The sequence below is a fragment of the Peromyscus eremicus genome, chromosome 14 (genome assembly GCF_949786415.1).
Source record: "Peromyscus eremicus chromosome 14, PerEre_H2_v1, whole genome shotgun sequence".
Classification (NCBI taxonomy): Eukaryota; Metazoa; Chordata; class Mammalia; order Rodentia; family Cricetidae; genus Peromyscus; species Peromyscus eremicus.
In genome coordinates this window covers 56,827,826-56,838,482 of record NC_081430.1, presented here as the reverse complement: position 1 = coordinate 56,838,482, position 10,657 = coordinate 56,827,826, and the positions used below count along the sequence as shown (strand labels likewise).

The 10,657-nt window shown below is 54.0% G+C and overlaps 1 protein-coding gene across 1 annotated transcript; it reads right to left on the bottom strand.

Annotated features, from left to right (window-relative positions):
• Positions 1-1,922: 1,922 nt before the first annotated feature.
• On the bottom strand, positions 1,923-7,376 carry Slc25a47 (solute carrier family 25 member 47). Its single transcript, XM_059279760.1, has 6 exons — positions 7,349-7,376; positions 5,182-5,225; positions 4,830-4,901; positions 4,150-4,332; positions 2,896-3,220; positions 1,923-2,579 (listed from the first exon to the last, which is right to left on the bottom strand). The coding sequence occupies exons 1-6, from the start codon at positions 7,374-7,376 to the stop codon at positions 2,299-2,301; spliced, it is 933 nt and encodes a 310-aa protein (XP_059135743.1). The 3' UTR covers positions 1,923-2,298.
• Between the last annotated feature and the right edge of the window lie 3,281 nt (positions 7,377-10,657).

The following is a 10,657-nucleotide window of genomic DNA, read 5'->3' as shown; positions in this document are numbered from 1 at the left end:
CAGCTTTTAGCTCTCACTGGAACGCTCAACTACAGACTTGATTTTTCTGGAAGTAGCCCTGTGGAGAGACCAGCTCTTCCTCAGTGTGTTACTCAGGAGCAGCCAGCCCCTTCCCTCTGGTTCTTCACTTCTGACAGCAGGAGTGGGGTCAGGAATGGTACCTAGAATCTCTGCACTTGGGAGGCTATGGCAGTAAGACAATGAGGATTTGAGGCCAGCCAGGGATATATTTGAGTTCCAGGCCCTTCCTGCTAAGTCACTTCCCTCACCAATGGCAGCCTGGAGACCTGGCTGGCCAGCAGATCAGCAGTTGCAGTCATCAGGAAGGAACCAGAGCACCTACCCTGACCCTGTGAACATGGAACCTGAGAGCCAAGAATGCTGTCTGAGCTCATCTCCTACAGCAGAATGAGTGACACGCCAGGTGCGGTGGCGCACACCTTTAATCCCAGCCCTTGGGAAGCAGAAGCAGGCAGATCTCTGAGTTTGAGGCCAGCCTGATCTACATAGCAAGTTCTAGGTCACCCAAGACTACATAGTGAGACCTTGTCTCAAAAAAAAAAAAAAAAACCCAACTTAAAAGAATGAGTGGGTACCAGTGGCCTGACAGTTGGTAAATTATTAGTTGCCTTTTTCCAGGCACTGGCCCAGAATGTCCCTGCATCTCGACCTCGCTAAACTAGGTGAGCTTTCAAGTTCAGGGACTAAAACTAAAAGGACTTCTGGATTGCAACTAAGACATAAGGAGTGCTAAGCCGGTATTTGAAATATGTGAGCAGAGTGGGAGCACACACACAAACAGCTTAAACTGAGATTGTTTAAAGAGAGCCCTTACTGAAACTGGAAGAGAACCCACAGGCTGGAGGACTACGTGACCCAAATGAGGTGAAGAGAAAGCATTAAAACGTCTGTAGTATCGCGCGCGCGCGCGTGTGTGTGTGTGTGTGTGTGTGTGTGTGTGTGTGTGTGCGCGCGCACGCGCTTACACGCTCAGGAAGACCTTCCTAGAGGAGGGGAGGCCCAAGAGATGGCATCAGGCAGAGGGAGGTCTTGCAGGCAAGGGCCCCAGGTGTAAGATCTGGTGCTGAAGGACTGCGTGACAAGAGCAGACCCAGAAACAGGTGGATCCTACCCCTTCTAGAAATTGGAAAGTTTTACTGGATGAAAAAAACTGGAAACCATTTGATGCATACATGGCCAGGCTTTGCATCTGAACATGCACAGCTGAGGCAAGTTTCAGCCAGCTTTACCACAGGGCTGTTCTGTGAAGATCCAGTGGGCTCACACTGTACTGCCAGCCTCACTCCCTGGGGCCCATCACTGGAAGCCACAGAGTCCCCAGAGAGGTAGGCTAGGACTCAGAAGCACAGACAATCCCATTTGTGCCTGAGGGCAGACACTGGCCTACACTGCCCTCCAAGCTACTGGCTCATAAAACTTTTGTAAGGTACCCCGCACTTTCCTACCCTTGGTATAGGGCTCCCGCCAGTGTTCGGCCTGGTGATGACACAGATAACTACACAACTTTCCCAGAAAGGAAAAAACTGCAGGATGTCACGGAGACCCTCTACATAATGGGCATCTGGCTACCCAAGTAAGAACTGTCGTCCATCTTAACCACTAGAGGCAGGACTTCTCACCGCCTCTCCCACCATGAGCTGACAGGCTAAATGGTGCACCGGATAAACACAAGTTAGGAGAGGCAGTACCCCACAGATCACAGAACAACACCACTGGGCAACCTCAGTAACATTTATTGACGGCCACTCCTAATCCAGGTTCCAGGGTCCAAGCAGTGTGAGTGTGGGTACTCAGTGAAGTACCACACCAGTTCCCCAGCCAGTGAGGACAGTGAGCTCACTTGGACAGCCTAGGACAGAGAACAAGCCCAGCCTGTAGCCAGATGGCTCAGCTTGCTGTCTGGTCCCTCACTTGTCTCTTACGGGAACGGCGTGAAGCGGTGGAAGTTGAGTGGGGTTGGTGAGGGTATGCTCTGAAGTCATGGGTGTGGACGAGGGAGTGCACTCAGGGATGAACAGTTAGTTGCCCGGTGACAAATGACTCCAAGTGGCACATGTCCTCATCAAGGAGACCCACATAACCTTGACTCGTGACCCCCAAGCAGATGGCAGATCAAACCCCCTGACTTTGTTGTCAGGAGCTGGGCAGGCCAAGCTCAGGCCTCACCTGAGTCACTGTACTGAAGGCCCTCTGCTGTTCCAGTGATAGCCCTGTGGGGTCCTAAGCCCACCCTTTGCCTCCAGCTGCTGTGACCTGGCTGCTGCTGACTGGTGGCCCCTATGTGAACAGTCTCTGAGTGAGCCGCAGCACAGCCTCATAGGCCACAAACACCACCATGTTGACAGGAAAGGCGCGGCAGCAGTTGAGCGCCAGCCCTTTGAAGAGCACCCTGGGGCCCTCCTCCCGCACGCTGGTCACCACACAGTGCAGGAGGCCCCGGTAGCGCTGCTGGCCCTGCCCATCCGCCTGCAGGCGTGACTTGATCACATCCATGGGGGTGGCCACGGCCCAGGCCAGGACTCCAGCACAGCCTCCAGCCACCAGCACACCTAGGACATCTGTAAGACACAGTGACCATGCCTTATTGCAAGCTTCTCGGAGACAGGACCCAGCCCAGGGCAGTTCACTAACACTAAGTCAAGATAAACCCCTCTATCACTAAGTCATTGTGTGGCCTTGGACAGTCTCACACACACACATACACACACACACACACACACACACACACCCCTCAGAAACCCAACTTGAAAAATAAGGCAGGCAGGCAGGCAAAGATGCTTAGCTTGACTCAGTGCTGGTGAGCTGCCCTGTGCACAGATTCCTCTCCCAGCCCCCATCCCACTGGGCCAACCCCACCATCTGCCCGTCACTCACCTGGCTGGCTATGGCCAGCAGGGGTGAGCCACTCACAGAGCATGGCATAGGAGAGGAAGTAGGTGGCAAAGGAGTGACCTTCACGAAGGAGCAGAGCTGAGCTGCCCTTGTAGAGTCCCCGAAGCCCCTCCTCACGGGCCACTGTGGCTAAACAGTGCAGTGGCCCACGGTACTTGGGCCTGGGCTCCAGACACGCAGTGGGTGCAGGACACAAAGCAGGAGCCACTGACGTCCAGGAGGCTGAGGGCCGCCGCTGCTGTGTCTGAGCTTGGGCCTGTGTCTGCAGGCGGACCTTGGCCACCTCAGTGGGTGATGTCAAGAACACCTGGGACAGAGAGGAAGCAAGATTAGGACTTGCCTACAGCCTGCCCACACACTGAGACCCAGCTCTCCAGCTCTAGGACCCAGTGCTGAGAGCCTGGATCCCTAGAAGCTGCAAGCTGGTCCCAGGGTTTTGATGGTGCTGTGTTGAAAGCCAGCTCAGCCAATTTAAGGCCGAAACCAAGGTCTCCTACATCTCTCCTATCTGAGAACGCTGGCTTGAGACAGACCGGGTGCTAAGTTAATGTGACTAAGTTCAAGAGCATAACTGACACAGTTGTTTGCTAAAAGCAGGGCATGGTGGTCACTGTGGGACTCAGATGGATCAGGCTGCACTGGGGTCTTTACACGCCCAGTCTCCCTTAATTCTCATCACACCTCTTGCCAATGAGATGGCGGCTCAGAGAGGCTCAAGAGTTGAGCCTGGCTGGCTAAGCTTATTGGCCTTTAGTCTCTGCACTGTGTGTAGTGGGCACAACGCTTGGCCCCTCAGCCCATGGAGGCTCTGATTAAGGATTGAGTGGCTTATCCATGCTCCATCCTGGCCTGTGAGGGACCTCAGCTGCACTTGCCTGCCTGGTTCCCATCTGTGGTGCCTGATGCTCCATCTCCACTGAGGATGAGGGATGCCAAGTGTCCATGGTAACACTAGATGGTGTTCAGTCATTTGCTAGACACCCTGAAGATGGAGCCCTCCCACCTGAGAGGTCAGAAGCACCTGAGTGCTATCTCTCTGGGTCCTCACACCCTGACTGGGAGGGACACCAAAGGGGCCTAGCCCATCCCAGGCAGAATACTAGTTCCTCACCACAGTCCCCATGCCCTGTAGGCTCTACCTTCACAGAGCCGCAGTCTCAACACCTGTTGGGAAGTGTGATTCAAACTCCCTGGGTATCCTCGGATGCCCTTCCACCCTCAACTGCCTCTACTCACCCGCACAAGGCCAGAGGCACATCCTGAGAGTGTGATATCAGCCTTGGTGGGCTTGGCGTCAGTGCTGCCGTACCGGAAGCGGCAAATGTGAGCCAGGCAGTGGTGGTAGGTGCCAAAGGATACAGATGACACCAGGGACACCGTGCACACAGGCAGTGAGAGGCCCCGGTAGAAGCCCCACACCTGGTGGATAGAGACCAAGTAAGGACAGGATCCGAGAGAGAATGCCCTGGGGCTGGGACATCTAGGACAGACCACCATCTCCCTTGCCTCCAGACATGACCTTTGGGATCTCAGCACTTGATGTTTGAGGTTGTGTGTGTGTGGGGGGGGGGGGGGGGGGCTTAAAGAGACAGCTGCCTGATCTTGATAGTAGAACCAGCATGATGCTCAGCTAACCTCTGCCTGCATAAAGCCCCACGTTCACTTGCATAAGTGTCCCCAAGACCTTCCCCTGGATGGGCTCCTCCCTGGCCTTCAGAAGCTCAGGTTCTCCTGTGCAGGGACTTGGTTCTGTACCATATAGGGTCCCCAGTGCTCAGACTTTGGGGCTCAGAGGGGATTCCAGGGCTGGGCACAGTCCTATCTTTTTGGAGGGCTAAGAGGCTAGGGCTCAAGGGGAAGGACATCACTAGCAAGTCCCCGCCCGATGCCACCCTACCATCGGGCCCCAGTCCTACCCGCTCTTGACGATACGTGTCCCGGATGCAGTGCCAGATGCTTGCGTACTTGGCCTCAGTCTGGATCCTCACCTAGGGAAATGGAGAAGGCTTCAGAAAGAGCTGGCCCTGGGCCTGGGGCAAAGCCAGTGGAAGCCTAGGCTCCGCCCCTTGACTCTCAGGCATGCTGCTGAAGACTGAGAATGAGACCCCTGAGGCACAGGGAGAGAGAGACCGACAGCCCCAAGGGCCACTGGGAGCCATGGAAGGTGTTAGTGTAGGAGAGAGCTAGGTCCTCTTAGCATTCTAATTGAGGACCCGAGCTGGGGACAGGAGACACGGTCATCTAAACCAAGGTAGGGCCTTGCTGTACCTTCACTGTGTCCAGAGGGTAGCCCACAGCAACTCCGCAGACTCCTGCAAGGCAATCAGAGAAACCAGTGAGGCAGCAGGAGGTGGCCCTGTCAGCACTGAGAGCCCACCCATCCCAAAGGATGGGAGAATGTGGCCTCAGGCAAGCCCCCCTCTCCTACCTCCACCTGACCCTACCTGGGCTCCGCCTCTCTGCAGCCAGGTGAGAAACTGAGGCTCAGTATGCACCTGCCAAGCTTGCTAGATATCTCCCAACCCTGAATCCTGGCCCAACTGTGCCTATCCCCATTGCCCAGGCCAAGGACGTTCCTCAGCCTCCCCTCTGACATCACATTTTGGGAGAACATCTGGTTCCACTCTGGCTGACCCTGTCTCTGAGCCAGGCAGACTTTGCCCTCAAGCCTGAGCCTGTGCCGGGTTTGTGTGGGAGCCAGGTGAACACCCACGCATTACAGAGATGGGGGAGGGACACATTGTGAGTAAAGGCCAAGTGAGCAGCCCAGACCCCCCACCCACCCACCCAGGGCTCTAAAGGGCCAGGATTGCCTGGAACCAGGTACGTGTGGAATAGAATGTGCACTGCTGCTATGGTCTGAACAGACTCCCCCAGAGGCCCAGAGGCTCTGCGGGAGTGGCAGAGCCCGCAAGAAGCCCTTAAGTCACTGGGGTCACATTTTGGAGGGGACTGTGAAATTGCAGCCCCTTGTTTTTATCTTCCTCAACAAGAGAACTCCCTACCATTGTCCACCAGCAGCCACACGGAGGCCCAAGCAGTGGGGCCACCTGGTGGTCACAGCCTGGGGAACTGCCTGCTAGGTAACCATTCCTCTGCATGCGTGGGTACACTGAAGACAGTGGACACAGCTGCTGACCCACCTTGCAGAGGGCCTGTAGTGCCGCCCCTGGCTTTGGACCAGGAAATCCACACCGCCCTCCTAGCCCTGCTGCTCCAGCTCTGGGTCCTCCACATCTAAGGCTAGCACAGCCTTGAGGAAGCTGAGGAGCCAATCAGGGGCTTGGGCTTTCTAACCCCCCACCCCCCACCCCCCAGCAAGAATGCCAAGGACACTGTAGAGGATGAGAAGGCCCATGGGGTTGTGTCCTGGGACATGTTCGAGTAGAAGAATGAATTTCTGGGTGGGGGTGGGGGGTATAAAGCAAGCACCTGACAGAAGACTCGAATGGAATTACCCTCTATGTCTCTCAAACACCTCCCCAACTCCTATCTGTCTCTCAAAGCCCTCCTCTCTTGGGCCTTCCTGCTGTGCTCTTGGTTGCCTCTGCCTGGAAGCATGTTGATCAGAAACTGTATCACATGGCCTTGCTGCTATGGCCCACATGCCATGGCAACCTCTACATCAAGAGTTCTTCAAGGGAAGGCTTGGGTCTGCATCCCTGGGACCCGGGGCCCAGACCCAGCCCAGAGCTAGGACCCCATCACTAGGGCCTTTCCTGTGGCTATGAGGAGGGCATGGCCTGCTGTGGTGCTAATGTTCAGAGGAGCAGCCAGCCTTGGTATGGCAGAAGCCAAGACCCCCGACAGCCCCAGGCAGGGCCAGGACCCAGTCCTCCGAGGCTATCCTTCCTGGCCCCCAGGCTGTTCCCAGCAGTGAGAAAGCCACCCACGACTATTTCACAAGAGCTGCGGGGCCAAGGGTGCTACACTCAAAATAGCTGCACAGCCTGCAGATCGATGACCCATGGAGTCCCTGTGGGCAGCCACCTCTCCCCTCGGTCATCTCTCCCTAGGAGGGAGACAGTTACAGCCACAGGGAGGTATGATGTTGGTAGGCCTCAGTGGACCAGAGAAACCATCCATCCGGGCCAGCTCTACGTCGAGTTCCCGCTTCCTGCCATAGAACTCCTGGGTGCACTGTTCTTCCCTTCTGACCTCTCCCAGGGCTTATTCGCCCACACCAAGGACCCCAGCCGTCTCCTAACTCCATAGGAACAAGTTCCTCTTCCCAAGCCAGGGATCCCTAGCCTGCCTCGGCATCCTGCCTAAGCTTCAAGGCCATGTGGGAACCTGCCCTCCCCTTCAGCATCCGTAGCCCACTCCCGGGGTCTGCTCAAATCTCAACTTAGGGCTCCCTCCCACTTACCACACACACAAAAGCACCCTCCCCAGATCTCCCCGACCCCTGCACCCCTCTATCCCTGTCTCGTACCTCCAATGGCCCCAGCAACAAAATCCATGGACAGTGTGGGAAATGAGAAGAACTCTGGTCTCTCTGTCTGTGCCACAATGGCCAGCTCCTACAGTTCTGCACATCTTAAATACCTGTGAGCAGAGGCGGAGACAGGGCTGCACGACAGCCTGTTTTGATGCCCACATTCACACACCCCACAAGGATCCTGGTGTCGATGACCTCAGCATCAGGAAAGCAGGTGAGAGGTCATGGGAGGGAGCCAACCCCAGACATGGGTCTGCCTCTATTTCTGGATTCAGACCATGCCTGGCTTCTGACTGCTTACAGTGGCTGTATTAACAGTGACCCCCTTGTATGGGTACCCCACTTCACGGTTTACCTCCAGGCCTGGAAGGGAAGCAAGGACCTCTTCTAGTCATGGAGCCACCAAGACCCCAAGGGGGACTTGCCTGAGGCAGCCACCGTCTTAGAGCCGTCCTCTCTGACAGCAGCCTTGTCTCTATGGCCACTGCTGCTAGTTCCCTTCAGAGGCTCAGTGACCCAGGCTGCAGCCCTACCAAGTGACCTGGGGGACACCCTCAGGGCCAGAGAGTTGCAGAACAGAGGGAAGGGACATGTTGACATGGAGCGCCCAGCAGTTCTATCTGGATGGCCCTCATGGAAGGGCAGAGGGAGGCCACGTGTCCACCTGTTTTCCTGTTATCTGTACGCTGGCCTTGAACAAGCTAGTTTCAGACTAGGAATGACCCCTCACCCCGACACTTTGTCTGCTTTTAGGCAAGTAAGCAGTGCTAGCCGCCACGGCAGAGGGCAGAGGGCAGAGGAGACAGAGGGAGACTGGAAGTAGCCTGTCCAAGGCCAACATGATGTCCATCCTGTAGAGGGATGTGGCTCAGCATCTGATTAGAAGTTGACCTGCCTGCCATCATATTCCAACTCCACCACTTGAGACAAGGCCTGTGGCCTTCCTCTGCCTCCACTTCTCCACCCAAAAAATCTGTGAGCACACAGAGCAAGCTCCAGCTGTGTTCCTGCAGAACTGCCAGCCAAATTCATTAATAGAAGTAGAGGGTCTAGAAAGAGGTGATGGGTCTGCTCTGGAGAGGCAGCTGGGCCAGATGTTACACTCAAGAAGCTAGGCCCTTGGTCAATAAGGGAGCCTAAAACACACATTCCACCTGAGAGGACAGGGACCCTTGGGTCCCACATTGCCAGTGGAGTAGGGCCATCCACCATGACACTGGAGCCCAAGGCCCCACAGTTACCTGGGTGCCTTTCTCTCTCTGCCCCACATCCAGACAGTCTCGGTGTCCCTCTTCTACTCTCAGTCAGGACCATTTGCCACTGTCCACCCACACTGCTCTAACCATGTCATTATTCCTGGACAGCAGCCCACCTGTCCAGGCTCCTGATGCATGCAATCAACACATGCCAGATGTCAAACACTGAGACACCTTGGTAAACACAACAACCTAGTCTCTGCTCTAGAGACCTGATTTGCTGGCAGAGGCACAGAGAGTCCTAGAGAGACAGGAAAAACCCAGCGGGGATTTGCAAGGACCGATGTAGTCAGCTGCTGCTTCCCAATTGGGCATGTCCGTCACTATGAAGTAGCGTAGCCATGACAACCCACAGGACACGCTCGAGAGAGTGGGCCTAGTAATGTCCCTCATGATGCAGGAGGCTCCTGAGTCTCTCCAGGCCTCTCTCCACCCCAAGATTACTTAAAAACAGCCCTGAGCACACAATGTCAGAAACATAGATGGTACATTTCCTCAGTTCACAAGTCAGTTTCATTGACTGTGATTTGCCAAGTAACCCTGATTTTACCTGATGGTGTGGCCATCTGCAATCAGATTCTTTTATCCCAATCTTAGTTATTAATATTAGTTCTCAGGTTATACATTACACAGTAACACACACACACATACACACACACACACCGCTAGATAAATAAATGCGATTTTTTAAAAATGATTTATTTAATGTGCACTGGTGTTTTGCTTGTATATACTCTGTGTGAGGGTATTGGATCCCCTGGAACTGGAGTTACAGACAGTTGTGAGCTGCCATATGGGTGCTGAGAATTGAACCTGGGTCCTCTGAGAGAGCAGCCAGTGCTCTTAACTACTGAGTCATCTCTCCAGCCCCAAATGTGATTTTTCTTTCTTTTTTTTTTTTAATTTATTTATTTATTTATTTATTTATTACATATACAGCATGTATGACTGCAGGCCAGAAGAGGGCACCAGATCTCGTGACAGATGGTTGTGAGCCACCATGTGGTTGCTGGGAATTGAACTCAGGACCTCTGGAAGAGCAGTCAGTGCTCTTAACCTCTGAGCCATCTCTCCAGCCCCTGTAATTTTTCTTAAAGAGACAGATAAACAGGGTGAGTCTTCCCAGCAGCATGAATGCCTTTTGAGTCTCTTATGAGTAACCCTAATAAACTCACTGGTCCCCCGATCTGGACTTGGGTAGAATTCTTTCTTTGGTCTACTAGTCCTGTCTCTATCTGGAATGAAGAGACATTTCTTTACATTGCCTCAGGGAGAGTCACATGATATCCAGAGTAACAGGGAGAGAGGAGAATAAGCGGTCGGGGAGCTGAGGCGAGGGAGGGAGTATGAATTGGGAAGGCGACACTGGGACAATCATGTTCTCTCAGTCCCATAGCCTAATTTCTCCTACCCTTTGTCGTCTGACCAAACATGCCCAAAGTCACCAAAACTACAACTATCCCCAGAGGGTATCCTCCAGTGCCTTGTACTGGTTCCTCTTGGCTGTGAACCTCTCACAGACACTGATGGTCTACACTGGTCTTCCTCTACACCCACAGGATACAGTTCAGGGTGGGCTGCTATTGGGGTGGTTAAGTGAAGGTAGGTGAGAACAGGTCAGTGAGCAGATGGAGGGACAGATGGATGGGCTGGATGAATAATAGAGAGGCAGGGAGAAGAGGGAAGGATGGATGGATGGATGGATGGATGGATGGATGGATGGTTGGATGGATGGGAGATGGGCAGATGGGTGAACAGATAAGCAAAGGGAAGAAGGCTGGACAGAGACTGGGATGGATGGGAGATGGATTAATAAATGGATGGAGACTGGGTGGACAAATGGATGGATGGGTAGAAATAGATGAAAGATGGACAGCTATCTGAACAGATAAGCAAGGCGAAGACGGATGGATAGAAATGGATAGATGGAGCAACAAAAAGGTGGGTGGGTGGATGGTTAGTCAGTGGATGGGTGGGTTGACTCAGAGATGGAGAAATGGGTGAATAGATAAGGGAAAGATGGGTTAGTAGAAACAGATAACGGATA